The sequence below is a fragment of the Physcomitrium patens genome, chromosome 2 (assembly GCF_059467195.1).
Source record: "Physcomitrium patens ecotype Gransden chromosome 2, ASM5946719v1, whole genome shotgun sequence".
NCBI classification, from domain to species: domain Eukaryota; kingdom Viridiplantae; phylum Streptophyta; class Bryopsida; order Funariales; family Funariaceae; genus Physcomitrium; species Physcomitrium patens.
Window position 1 is genome coordinate 17,275,320 of NC_143411.1, and position 14,030 is coordinate 17,289,349.

The 14,030-nt window shown below is 45.6% G+C and overlaps 1 protein-coding gene across 2 annotated transcripts; it reads left to right on the top strand.

The window, feature by feature from the left end:
* The first annotated feature begins 4,774 nt into the window (after window positions 1-4,774).
* Window positions 4,775-14,013, top strand: LOC112276652 (uncharacterized). 2 transcript variants are annotated; one of them, XM_090248166.1, is made up of 13 exons: window positions 4,775-6,266; window positions 6,598-7,077; window positions 7,421-7,722; window positions 7,927-8,170; window positions 8,439-8,725; window positions 9,244-9,534; window positions 9,784-10,062; window positions 10,442-10,603; window positions 10,742-10,963; window positions 11,198-11,950; window positions 12,333-12,548; window positions 12,722-12,982; window positions 13,161-14,013. In XM_090248166.1, the coding sequence occupies exons 1-13, from the start codon at window positions 4,859-4,861 to the stop codon at window positions 13,515-13,517; spliced, it is 5,262 nt and encodes a 1,753-aa protein (XP_090104292.1). In that variant the 5' UTR covers window positions 4,775-4,858; the 3' UTR covers window positions 13,518-14,013. The 2 variants fall into 2 exon arrangements, with proteins under 2 accessions (XP_090104292.1, XP_090104295.1); XM_090248169.1 differs by having other exon boundaries at window positions 9,250-9,534.
* The last annotated feature ends 17 nt before the right edge of the window (window positions 14,014-14,030 follow it).

Below are 14,030 nucleotides of genomic sequence, written 5' to 3' on the forward strand. Positions count from 1 at the left end.
CTTCAAGTTGATAAGTGATTTTAAATTCAAATCTTAATAAAGATATGCTCCAAAGGACTTGATGAAGATTTAAAATATATATTGGTATAAAATGTTCAAGGTTCTTGTAATTTTTTTATATAGTGATTGGACTCGAAGCACTTTCCAAATGTTAACATTATTCTTGAAATGAATCTATAGTTGCAAGAAGTTTTTTTGTTGTAGATCTCATACTTAATTTTGGTTGCTAAATTTTTTTTGAATCAAAAGCTATTAAATGAAGTTTTTCATATACTCCCATTTGTAACAATACTTCATTCAAAATAAAGTCTAATATGTCTATTTCCATAAAATACTATTTTGGAGAATCATTGCAATATAAGATTAGTATAGAAATAAAAATCATCTTTGAAACTTCAAGTAATGCTTTTGTTTCTTTGTTCTACTAAAGTTTGTCTTTATAATTCTAGCATATTATTATAGCTACAACTTAAGAAGAATTCTTGATAAAGATTTAATGACAATTGGTAAATACAAAAAAAATATTGGATATTTTTTGTTATTCTTTAAACCTTCCAATCCATAATAATTTTAATTTTTTTAGGGTGTATTATAAGGCTATCATTTGAAATAAATATATCTTAAGAAATCAACTTGAATTATATAAAATATACACTTTTTCATCATGGTATATAATCCTACATCTCTAAGTTTTTGCAACATACAACAAATATAAAATCTACGCTTTTTTATATTCTTAGAATAAATTAAAATATTATTTAAATAAAAAATGATAAATCATTTAAAATTTTACAAAACCAATATTATTTATAAGATGTTGAAAAATAATTGGTACATTTTTTAGTCTAAAAGGTATGATATTATATTTTTAAAAATTATATTTGATTTAAAACATAGTTTTATATTCATCTCCTTTTATATGTACCAAGTTGTATGTTTTTTGTAGATCTATTTTGATATAGATCTTTATTTTATTCAATTGATCAAGAAATCGTATTATAAAAGGTAAATGATACTTATTCTTAATTTTTATTTTGTTAAGTTCATAATAATTTACATACATTTGTAGTGATTTATTTTATTTTTTTCACAAATGAGATAAAAGCTCCTATTGGAGACTTAAAATGGCATATGAAGTTCTTAGCCAGGTTCATATCAATATATCTCTTAAGTATAATTAACTTTTTTTAGAATAAGATATAAATTAATCCAAATGGCAATTGAGCTCTTTCTTGAAGATCAATTGAACAATTATAGGAACAATGCTCTTGAAGAATATCTACATTTTTTTTTTCAAAAATATCTCAATAATTTTGATATTGGCTTGAAGTGTTGCTTGAAGTCTTTCTACCATCAAAACAACTATGGCATAAATAGAAAAAAAAAAAAAAAAAAAAAAAAAAACATCTTTTTTTTTGCAGTATAAATAAAAGCTTTTGTATGTAGTTGTATTGAACTTAAGATTTTTTTATTTTAATAACAAAGTTTTGAATTATGATATAAAAATAATAAAAATAAAAATAAATCAAACTTACAAGAAATTGAGTCAATTCAAGAATTATATTTCTCAAGCCACAATAAACCTAAAATAATAGGATTAAAAAAGAATCTAATTATATTAAAAATTGATGAGTTGTTATATTAATTAATTGCTACAATTTCATAGATAATATATTTTGAAGACAATAAACAACCATTCATGACTTCTACATACATGGATTTAATTTTCTTAATTAAAATTATTTGATGTTTTTTTAATAAAATATTTATTTATAAAATATGTTGAAGCTCTTATATCTAACAATGCAAAGACTTTACATTTTTTTGGTACTAAAAAAATATCTATTATAAAGCAAGGTGAAGGATTTGAAGAGTGAATAGGATCTTTGATAGTTGTTGCATAAGATTCCAATTGCATAATTTTTATTGTAAATGGAGAAATTGGTTATTTGATACATTATCTTTTTTGGCAACTATGCTCCTCATTTTGTGATTATATTGCTTTTTTTAACAATGTTGAATAGTGTGCTTAGATTCTCCACAATATAAGCAAAAACCTTCTTAACAATATTAAGTCTTTTATTATTTAAGGAGGTGTTTAAAATATACCATATTAATTTACATATATTTTAGCTTTGATAAATAAGTTTTTGAAAACTTAAGAATTGTCATCATCACTTGACTTATTCTTCTCCAATCAAATCTTTGTTCTTAATATCTTTCAAAAAGTCAATTCTTACATACATGACTTAAGTATTAAATTGTTCTATAAATCCACTCTTTGCATTGTCAATGACAAATCTTTGACATTATCTTTAAGTCTATATTAAAATTGATTAATAAGGGCTTTGTCATTTTAATCCACGTTGCAAGCAAGGTTTTGGAATTTAGCATCATATATAGTGGTTGTATGCTATTCTTGTTGTAAAGATAGGAGTTTTATCTTTGCTATCTATTTTTAAATATATATTTTTTAAATATGGCTATAAATACTTTAAAAAAAATTATACCATAATAGAATTGTGAATCTTTTTTCATCAAAAGTGTAAATCATATATATATATATATATATATAAATATGAATGCTTTTATGAATCCAACTTAAATAAAACCATTAGGCTATAGGAAAAGATGTAATTTTAGATAGAACTTGATTTACTATAGAAACTCTCAAAATCTTGATCTTATTCCATCAAACTCTCTAGCATATTGATCCTTCTCTCCTTTGTAGTTGTAATATTAAGACTTTTCAAATCCAATTATAAGATTGATCTATTTGATTCTTACAACTTCACAACTTTTAAGCATATACTATAAATTTCATTGTTGCCTTTTATAATAGGCATATATAAATTACCTTTGTGAATGACATTGGAAATATGTGAGATTTCTATCCTAAGAAAATTAACAAACTCATGAAGTTCTCCAGTAGTTGCAAACCTATTATTATTTTTGATAAATGTAACATCTATGATTTTTCCATTTGTTTCCTCAACACACAACAAAAACACAATAACTAAAATCATAATACAAATACTGCATCAATGATAATAGTAATAAAAAATATTGAAATAAATAGATTGTTTTTTTTAGAATTTTAAATATTTTAAAATTTTAAAATTTTAAATAATATAGTTAATATTATTTAAAAATAATCATCATATAAAAAAATAAATATAATATATAATAATATAAAAAAATAAAAAATAAACAACCTTAGATTCTAAATAATGGTGCTTTTAAAATTTTGTGTGGTAGAGCATTGAACATCTTTAAGATGAAAAAATAAAATAAAAATAAAAATAAAAGTCATATGTCCAATGAATCAACTTTTATTTATCAAATTAGATATCTACTACATCTATATTAAATATTTATGAAAAAAATATCAAATTTGTTGGCATTTCAATTTTAAATTGTTAATAACATCTAGAAGTCTATTGAATGAAATGAATGTTAATCTAAAAACTTAATAAAAAATTGTGTAATTGATTGAAAATTTGCAATAAAAGAATGACATTCAAGGCAATTTAATTGTATACTAACAATGTATTTCTATAACATTCAATGTGTTTCAAACACATCTTTTTTTTTTTTAAACTATGTTATTCAAGTTTTGTATTACTACTTGGAATAAAACCATTGGAACAAAAAATAAAATAAATCACTATGATAGAGCACTTGGAGCAAAATCTACAACACATTTTTCTATCTTAGATGAGAATCAACTTAATTGACTCAAAATATGTGATGACATGCCTTCCCATGCGAAGGCATGTCATATTTAAGTTATCTTCCATCCATTTTGTATTGTGCAATTTTATTCAAGTTTCATCAAAATATATCTTTTATTTTCGGCGATGCCAAAGAGGACTCATCCACAGATGATAACTGCGTGACCAGTTGCTCTCTCCCCCTTCAGGAACCAGCTTTCGCAACTTGGGGGGGCGCTCCACTTCGGGGTGGCGGAGGCTCAAGGACCATGACCCGCGATGAGAAGGCGCGGTGGGAAAACCCGTGACGTCGTCGTCGTCGCTGTCGTCGGCGCCTCGTCCCTGGGTAGCTGCCTTGTGGATTTCTTCGGCCTCGCGGTGTGCGAAACAGCGCCGTGCACACAAAGGTCCAACAGCGGCATTTTGGATGGTGGCATGGTGATGGAAGTTGCAATTGGCTGGGAAGCGGCTGGAAGGAAGGGGAGGGCGAGATGGGAAGGGCGGATGAAGGTGCGGGGATGAAAGTGTGTCCGTCACCACTCCTGACACCGTTACGAAGAAGATTAACCACTCTGGCCCCGGATGCAGCAACGGCAGCGTCAAGGAGCAATGCCATTCTCTTCCCGTCGCTTGTCCGTCTGTGCGGTTTCGAAGCTTCACACATTTCTCGGCGCTTGACCACGCCAACTGTATTCCCCTTTCCGCCATGTCCAGCTTCTTCTCGTTCTTCTTCCTCTTCTTCTTCTTCTTGACCGGCCCGCGTATATGAAGGACTGACCGCCACTTCCCGCAGGATTGCCTCCTCCATCTGCAATCGGGGGCGACGCCTGAGAAACAGATAGCGAGCGCGAGAGCGAGGGCGCCACAGATAGCGAGTGTCCACGCGCGCTGTGGATTGGACGAGGGTTCGGCCGCGTCTTCGCTGCGAGGCAGTGATGGCGGAGTGAGAGTGGGAAGGGCAGCAGGAAGGAGAGCTGGGCAGGGTGATGAGGCGCGGGAGGGAGGGGAAACGGAAGGAGATGGTGGTGCGAGGGGTTAGGGTTCGGGAGTTAGGGTTAGGGGTTGACGGGCTGCAGTGCGGGGTCGATGGGATGGAGACGGGGCGGATGAGGGGATGGTGAAGTGGAGAGGGGGTGGTGCAGGAGATGACGACGACGACGACGACGACGACGACAACAGGGTCGAATCCCGTCGGGGACGCCGGAGGGGCATGTGCAGGAGGTGCTCCTGCGGGCTCCGAGGTTGTTGCTTCGTCTGTGTCGACGGGGGCGGGTGTGGCAACGATGACAGCGACGGCGACGGGTGCGTCGGGGAGCGGTGGAGCGATAGAGAGTTCGGTTGTGGCCGTGCGGGGGGAGAAGAACGGAGTGGCGCGGGGTGGGGAGAATGCGGACGAGCCGCGGGAGGGCGGGCAAGAGTCGGTGATTGTAGAGAAGCGCGGGGAGCACGCCGCTGTGTGCAAGTGGACGATTAGTCAGTTCGCGAAGGTGAAGGCGCGGGCGCTGTGGAGCCGGTATTTTGAGGTAGGCGGGTACGACTGCCGGTTGCTGGTTTACCCGCGGGGGGATTCGCAGGCATTGCCTGGGTACTTGAGCATTTATTTGCAGGTTACGGATCCCCGGGGATCATCGTCTTCGAAGTGGGATTGCTTCGCCAGTTACAGGTTGTGCGTAGTGAATCAGAAGGATGAAACGAAATCCATTCAGAGGGACTCGTGGCATCGGTTTTCTGGGAAGAAGAAATCGCACGGTTGGTGCGATTTCACGCCGTCGTCGACGGTGCTGGATGGCAAGGGCGGGTTCGTTGTAAATGAGGCGGTCCTGATAACGGCTGAGATTTTAGTACTGCACGAGTCGGTATCGTTTTCGAGGGAGAATGAGCTACCCGCGACAGGGGGTCCTGCTCCCGAAGTTCTTAGTGGAAAATTCACTTGGAAAGTGCACAATCTGTCGCTGTTCAAGGAGATGATTAAAACGCAGAAAATTATGAGTCCCGTGTTCCCTGCCGGCGATTGTAGCTTGAGATTGAGCGTATACCAGTCGTCGGTTAGCGGTGTAGATTACTTATCCATGTGCCTGGAGAGCAAGGACACTGAGAAATCCAGCGTCCCGGAGCGCAGCTGCTGGTGCCTGTTTCGAATGTCAGTGCTGAACCAGCGGGCTGGAATGAACCACATGCACCGGGACTCGTACGGACGGTTTGCTGCGGACAACAAAAGCGGCGACAACACCAGCCTGGGATGGAACGATTACATGAAGATGGCGGATTTTGTGGCTCCGGAGATGGGGTACCTGGTAGAAGACACCGCCGTGTTCAGTGCTTCATTTCACGTGATCAAGGAGTCTAGCACGTTCTCGAAGAACATAGGGCCACTGAGCGCCAGAGCCAACGCGAAGAAGAGCGATGGGTATCAGGGGAAGTTCATGTGGCGGATTGAGAACTTCACCCGGTTGAAAGACCTTCTGAAGAAGAGGAAAATTACGGGGTTGTGCATCAAAAGTCGGAGATTCCAAGTCGGTAATCGAGATTGTCGGCTCATCGTGTATCCGCGAGGTACGGAGCGCATTCTCTGGTCGCTGTGATTGTGGATCGCCGTCCTTGTGTGCAATGCATGAGCGAATTCGGACGTCTGTGTGCACCTCGAACATGGGGTTATGTTCTGAGTGCATTGCGCAGAAAGTGAAACGTGGTTGTGCGCCGAATGCCGCGACCTGTAGGTCGTGGCGAAATCTGGATTGCGGTCGCAAAATCGGAATTGGGCGTTTGGCTTTCGGGCTGTGCTGCTTGTGGAGATGTTTCCGGTTGCTGTGGCAGCAGCTTGGTTTGGATGTGTGTCGAAAGGCTGTGCTCGTGACCAGTGGTTTCCTTGGTGTTGTGTTTTCAGGACAGTCACAACCTCCGTGCCACCTGTCGATGTTCCTGGAAGTCACAGATCCTCGCAACACTTGCGCTGATTGGAGCTGCTTTGTGAGTCATCGTCTGTCGGTTGTCAACCAACGTACCGACGAAAGATCCGTGACAAAAGAATCCCAGAACCGGTATTCGAAGGCTGCGAAGGATTGGGGGTGGCGGGAGTTCGTGACCCTGACTAGCCTGTTCGATCAAGACTCTGGATTTCTTGTGCAGGACATGGTTGTTTTCTCCGCAGAGGTGTTAATTCTGAAGGAGACTTCTACAATGCAGGAGCTCTCCGAGTACGAGGGTGAGGCAGCAGCTTCAGGAGGAGGTTCCGACACGGGTAGAATCGTGAACCGCGGAACTTTCACGTGGCGCGTGGAGAATTTTCTGGCTTTCAAGGAGATCATGGAAACTCGGAAGATTTTTAGCAAATTCTTTCAGGCAGGGGGGTGCGAGCTACGCATAGGTAAAGCCATGACGGCTGTGAAGCGATCGGTCTGAACCCGCAGCAGTAGACGTGTCTCGTCTCGATTTTAAACTAGGTGTTAGAATGGATAGCGGGGACAGCACAGCGTGGTTTGTTCGCTGCTATTGCACTGCAGAAGGGAGGGTTTGATGGCATGCCCGTGCACGGTTGCGAGAAGGAGTTGAGTCTTGAATTTTGCGACAGGTGCAGAGTTTGGAGGAGAAACAGGGATGAGTTGGCGGCGCAGTCTGCGCCTGGGTTCAGTGTAATCATGGCATTAGCGCATGTCCACGATCCGTCTGTGATTTGTCTGATATAGTCCGTGATGGTGATCGTTTTGCAGGTGTATATGAGTCCTTTGATACTCTGTGTATATACCTGGAGAGTGATCAGTCTATAGGATCAGATCCAGACCGAAATTTTTGGGTGAGATATCGCATGGCGGTGGTGAACGTTAAGCATGGAGATCGCACGGTTTGGAAGGAGTCTTCTATCTGCACCAAGACGTGGAACAATTCGGTTCTGCAGTTCATGAAGGTGTCTGACATGGTGGAAGCGGATGCGGGCTTCTTGGTCCGAGACACGGTCGTGTTTGTGTGCGAGATACTGGACTGCTGCCCGTGGTTTGAGTTTTCTGACCTGGATGTAAGTGGGCCTCATGGGAATTGCTATGTTTTGGATTGACGTTGGCGGTCGTTGTGGGAGAGCGCGTGGCGGGTATGTGGTGGCCGCGCTAGGGGGAGCGTTGAGACGACGGGGTAGATTACGGTTTTGGCATGAATTTGGTGGGTCCGAGCTTGCGCGGTCAGGGTCGCTTTGTGGCGTGATGTCTGATTTTGTGGATTGCAGGTGCTGATATCTGACGACGAACAAGACGCGCTGTCCACTGATCCAGAGGAACTGTTGGACTCGGACGACAGTGAAGGCGTTAGTGGTGACGAAGAGGATATCTTTCGAAGCCTACTAGCACGGGCTGGGTTTCACTTGAGCTATGGGGACAATCCTCCGCTTTTGTTGGATCCATCCCAGCTTCAGATCACACTGCGCGAGAAGTTGCTGATGGATGCGGGAGCTGTGGCAGCGTTTTTAGCAGGTACGGGTAGCGAGAAGACTGAATAGTTTGGTTAAGACGCGAGCTTATTTTGCGGGGATGGCACGCGTCAGTGGTGCGATGAGGCGAGGTTGATTGATGCGAGCTTGGGGATGGTAGTTGAGCAGGCTTAGGTGGGGCGTTAGGACGAGGAAGATCTCTGGTGCTTATGAGGCACACGAGTGTTGTGAAAGGAGTTGGTGTGGAACCTGGGGTGTTGCGTTTGTTGCGCGTTGGCTGAGTACTGGCGCATGTGGGATGCACTTTGTAGGCTTGAGGGTGTACTTGGACGATCCAGCAAAGGTGAAGCGGCTGCTTTTGCCAACCAAGGTTTCGACCACAAGTGCGGGAGGAGGCGGAGGTAAAAACGCAGCAGGGAGAGGGGAGGCGTCTTCTCCCAGTCTGATGAACCTGTTGATGGGAGTTAAAGTGCTGCAACAAGCTATAGTAGATCTGCTGTTGGACATCATGGTTGAGTGCTGTCAACCATCGGAAGTGAAGAAGTGCAACGATGTGCCGGTGGAGAACAAACGAGGTGGATTTTATGAAGGGAACAATGTAAGTGGGGTCTCGCTGGCACATACCGCTTTGGGTGAAAGGGGGGGGGGTCCTGAGTGTGGGCGAGGTCGTTTGTTCATCAGACGATAGGAGCGCAATGCTCCCTATTTGAACCTGTAGGGAGTATTGTAGCAAACGTTTTGGATGGAGGTGGCACCTCGTTGTGAAACGGCAATGCGAGTGAAACAGGAGCCTAGCAAGGTCGTGTGATGGAGTGGTGTTTTTGGCGTGCTTGAATGGGTGGGGTTTGTCGTTGTAGGGGACATCGTTGAAACGCTGTATTGTTCAGAGCATGAGTGGTGGGTGGATGGTCACAATGAACAAGTGATGAACAAGAAATAAGTGGGTGGAGAGCAGTGTGGCAGGCAACGTGATTTGGCAACTTTCCTGGCTTGGAAATTGTTGGTGCAGTAGCTGTGTGTTGTGTGTCCTCGCGCAGCGAGCGGTGTCGTAGGATATGATTGAGATGGAGATGTAGAGTGAATATTTTGGATACTGATTTGCGTGGATGGCCGAAGTGGCAGGCTGCTAAGCCCGCGGCCGCAGGGGGAGTGGACTGGCGGAACGGCGGTTCAGCTGTAGAATCTCGAGATAGTGGATTAAGCTCAATTGATCAGCGACTAGAAGTAGGAGGAGATGGATCTTCAGGAGCACAGGCTGTGCAAAGCAGTGACTCGTTGGCTGTAGATATGCCAGTGGGAAGGGCTGCTGCTCTATCTGTGTCGTCCGTGCAGTCTGAGCCGGCAGCGAGCCAAGAGTCATGTGTTCCAGATACTATGAATAATACTTTCTCAAACCATGCTCAGAAGGTACCGTGGACGGGGACACTTGCTGTGTTGCGTGTCATTGATTGTGAGAACAAGGCTGTGTTTGTGCAGTCAGTCAGGTTTGCAGCTATGAATGATGTGGTTTAATGTTTTGTACGGTTTTTCACAGTTTGCATGGGTGAGGAACGGTGGTTACGTAATTATTTTGAGCATGGTCGGGCGGAATCGGAAGGCGATATGGAGGGTGATGTCTGACCGTCGGATTTGGGGTGTGATGGGTGGCGTGTGCAGCCGAAGTGGCCTGAGCAATCCGACGAGCTTTTGGGATTGATAGTGAATTCTTTAAGAGCCCTGGAAGGAGCTGTACCTCAGGGTGTTCCGGAGCCGCGGCGAAGGCCACAATCAGCGCAAAAGATTGCACTGGTGTTGGAGAAGGCTCCCAAGCATTTACAGCCGGACTTAATAGCTCTGGTGCCAAAGCTGGTAGACTTGTCGGAGCATTCGTTGGTTGCATATTCTTTGCTGGAACGGCTTCAGAGACCGGACGCGGAACCTGCGTTGCGATTACCGGTTGGTGGTCTCGGCTGATATTCTTTGTAGCTTGTGGCGTCGTTGTTTCCGGTCATTGTTTGAGGTTCGATGCGGGCGTTAGCGTCCGCAAGTCGGGTGGATGCGTAGAATGTGAGGGATTGCGGAATGTAGCACGTCCACAATTGAGTCGCACGTTTACCAAGAAGGGAACTTGGTATGGCGTCGGGTTTCGTGCATGGTGATTCTTGTGGAGTGCATCGTGGTCTGCCAGCTAGCCAATAAGTACCGGTTCGTTTATGTGTGGGATGGGCGGAGAGCTTGTTGGATGGGTGGTGAGTATCTGCGACGGAGAGGTGCAAGGTGAGGGTTACGTGTGGTGGAGTGTGAAGTAAGGTGTTTTGGGTGGGTGCTGTGGCAGATGCTGGGAGCATTGAGTCAATTAGAAGTGAGCAGCGACATCTGGGAGCAGGTGCTGCAGCAGGCTTTAGATATTCTGCCGGAGTTAGTGGACGAACCACTGGCGGCAGTGATGAGCTTCGTGTTCAAGGCTGCTACCGAGAGCCAACAGTTGCTGCGAGCGGTGAGTGGCCTGGGCATGCACATCAGCATGTGGTGTGGCGTCCTGCAGTGTTTTGTTGTTGCTGTTGTTGCGGGCGTGGAGAAGTCGTAGCAGGTGTCGTTTTCGGTGATTTGATGTTTGGAACGTGAGCGTGATCAGGTTGCGGCAGTGCGGAGAAGGTTCAAAAAGCTGGGCCCGGCTGTCTCTCCTCGGGTGCTGGATGTGGTGCGGAGCACTGTGAGCAGCAATGCAGACGTGGCGGAAGCACTACTGCGGGACATCGATAACGATTCCGATCGCAGCGAGACTGATATTACAACGGCAGGAATAAACATAGTGTTTGGAGACAACCGGGATGGCGATGGAGCCGCTCAATTGCAGGTTTTCTGCTGCACTTGTTGACGTTGGGGATGGAGGGTCACCCCTCTTTCCGCCCGTGTTGTATGTTCGCGTTTTGTTTTGTTTTTGTTTATGTTGTTTAACTTGTCGTGACAGGTTGTGTCGCATTCGTGGAGGAGGTGGGTTTTGTCGCGGGGGACTCCCACACATGTGGTTCAGGTTCTTGGTCGTGGGAGTTTGCTGAAATGTTTGTGGCGGACCAACCTGTATTTGCAGGCAGCAGCTGAGAAGGTGGCAGCGTCTTGTTGGAGGGTTGCCGATGTGGACTTTCTGGTTGAAATGTTGACGATGCCGACGTTGAGAATAGAGGCCCAACGTGTGTTCGAGCGAGCGATTGCGCGGGGGGCTTTCGGGGAGCAATCAGTAGTCATGGTGCTGGAAAGACGACGATCTCAGCGGCTCATTCTCGGCACTCGAATGGGTGCTAGTGCTGGGAATGCAGCGGCATCCCATGTTCAGGATCCATTGATGCCTGGGACTCCAGGCGGAGGAATTGACTACTTACATCCTGTGGAAGAGGATGTGGACTTCCCCGCAGTTCTTCAGCTCGCGGAAGCTCTGGCCCTGTCTCGCGATCTAAGAGTTCGCGAGTTCGTGTCGACGATGTACGCGGTTATGTTCAAAGTGTACGGCGACGAGGGTTATCATGAGCGTATGCTGAGGGGTCTTGTAGAGCGAGCAACCAGTAGCACTAGCGGCCCACACGAGGTAGAGTTAGGAATGGCTATACTGACGTTCTTGGTGCGGGAGGAGGAAGGGACGGCGCGTCCTGTGTTGAGCATGATGTGTAAGGTGGCCGAAGCGGCGAACGGGGAGCGGAACGTTTTGTGGCAGCAGCTACGAGCTCGGGAAGATGACATCGTACGATTGAGGAACGAGCGCCAAGCAGAGTTGGCTCGAGTATCTCGAGAGAAGGCCGTGTTGTCTCAAAGACTTGTGGACGCCGACATAGCGCAAGGTCGATTAAAGGTAGTCCTCAGCTTAAAGCCAGTTGTTGCGAATGCGTAGATGTAGGATGAACACGCTGGGCTACCAAGCGTCGCTCAAAGCGGTTGTTGGCGTGGCACTCCAGGAGTGGGTTTGTAGTTCTTGGTGGCGACAATGACGAGCATTGTCGATTTAGCGTCCTTGTGCGCTTCCATTCTGGTCATGGAATGGGATTGGCAGTTCAGAGTACATCGTGTGTGGTTGAAGAGCGGATGTTGTGACAGTGGAAGTAGAGGTGGGCTTGGGTTCCGCTGGGCGTGATACAGTTGTGGATGTGAGGTAGAAGTGTTTTCGTGAGAGTTAATGGTGGTGTGGCCGGCATTGGGATGGCTTTGTCTTGACGAGGTTGTTTACCTGGTGACAGGCGGAAATGAGAGCAGAGATCGACAGAGTGGGTCGTGAAAAGAAAGACATGGCCGAGCGGATTCGGGAAGTTGAGAATCAGCTGGAATGGGTGCGCTCCGAGCGAGAGGAGGAGATCGGGAAGCTCCTGAACGAGAAGAAGGGGCTACAGGACCGGCTGAGGGACACCGAGGCCCAACTTGCGCAGCTCAAATCGCGTAAACGAGATGAGCTGAAGGTAGTCATCGAAGCCCCGCGGAGATGAAGAAATAATGAGTGTCCGTTGGGCGTGCGGTGTGATTGGCAGTTTGTTTGTTTTCGTTTTCGTTTTCGTTTTTGTTTTTCTGTTGCGGGTGGATGCGGAGTGCGTTGCGTGTTTTTATGTACGCGAAGCTGATGTGATACGTGCAGAGGGTTATGAAAGAGAAGAATGCGTTGGCTGAGAGATTAAAGACCGCGGAATCCGCGCGGAAGCGATTCGATGAAGACATCAAGCGATATGCGACGGAGTCGGTAACCCGAGAAGAGATTCGGCAGTCCCTCGAAGACGAGGTCCGCCGGCTGACTCAAACAGTAGGCCAGACGGAGGGAGGGCTCAGGGAGAAGGAGGAGCAGGTGATGCGGTGCGAAGCGTACATCGACGGAATGGAGTCGAAGCTGCATGCTTGTCAGGTACGTGAAGTTGTGTGGTGCGTGGTGTGATGCGGGTCAGTGATAAGTCGCAGCGCAAGAGGCTACGGAGGTCCCGTACGTGGACTTCGAGTGGTTTGATTTGTGGGGGTGGTTGAAGTGACGAAATGGTTTGGTTGAGTTGGAACTGAGTTGTGGGAATGCGTGATTGCATGTGCAGAATTACATCCAAACGCTGGAGGCGTCTTTGCAGGAAGAGATGTCTAGACACGCGCCGCTGTACGGGGCCGGTCTTGAAGCACTGTCGCTGAGCGAGCTAGAGACGCTAGCGCGCATCCATGACGAAGGGCTGCGGGCGGTCCGGTTACTGCAGCAGCAGAGAGGGGCGGGGGGTGCGGAGCACATGGCGAACATGGAGTCCATGGCAAACCACTCCCCACTCCCTCCGCCTTTGGGCATGTATGCAACTCCACCACCGATCGCCGTGGGGATGCCCTCCATCATGGCGAACGGGATGAGCGTGCACGGTAACGGGCACATCAACGGCACCGTGGGGCCGTGGTACCCTCCAACTTAAGCTTATGAAAATTGCCGGGTTGTATTCCCGGGGGGGAGGGGGGTGGCGGGGGGAGGTGGGCATGCGCACCTCATGTTACTTCAGCGAACGAATGTTTTAGAGTAAAATTATTTCTTTTATTCCGCCTTGGACATGCGGTATCACTTGGCTACTACTTGTCTCGGTGTGTCGGTGCAACTGTGATGTGTGTATCATTGGAGTTCAGCCCAGAGCTGAAAGCGGGTCCGGGGTGGTGTGAGGAACGGACCAACCGGTGGAGGGTTTGGATAGTCGTCAGAACAGGGCTTGCGTTGAATGTGTGGATGTGCGGGTTGGGAAAGGTGTTCAAACTGGTGACAAACTGATTCAGGTGATGTGGGTTTAGTATAAGTTCATCCAGAAGGACTTTAAGGGTGGCTACCACAATAATTATGCGGATAACATGGTGTGTGAATATGATGAACTGTCTGTGCCGGCACGAAAGCCTACAAATGCACCGACAAAGCGTTGAGGATTTCATGCGTCTTACCCGTT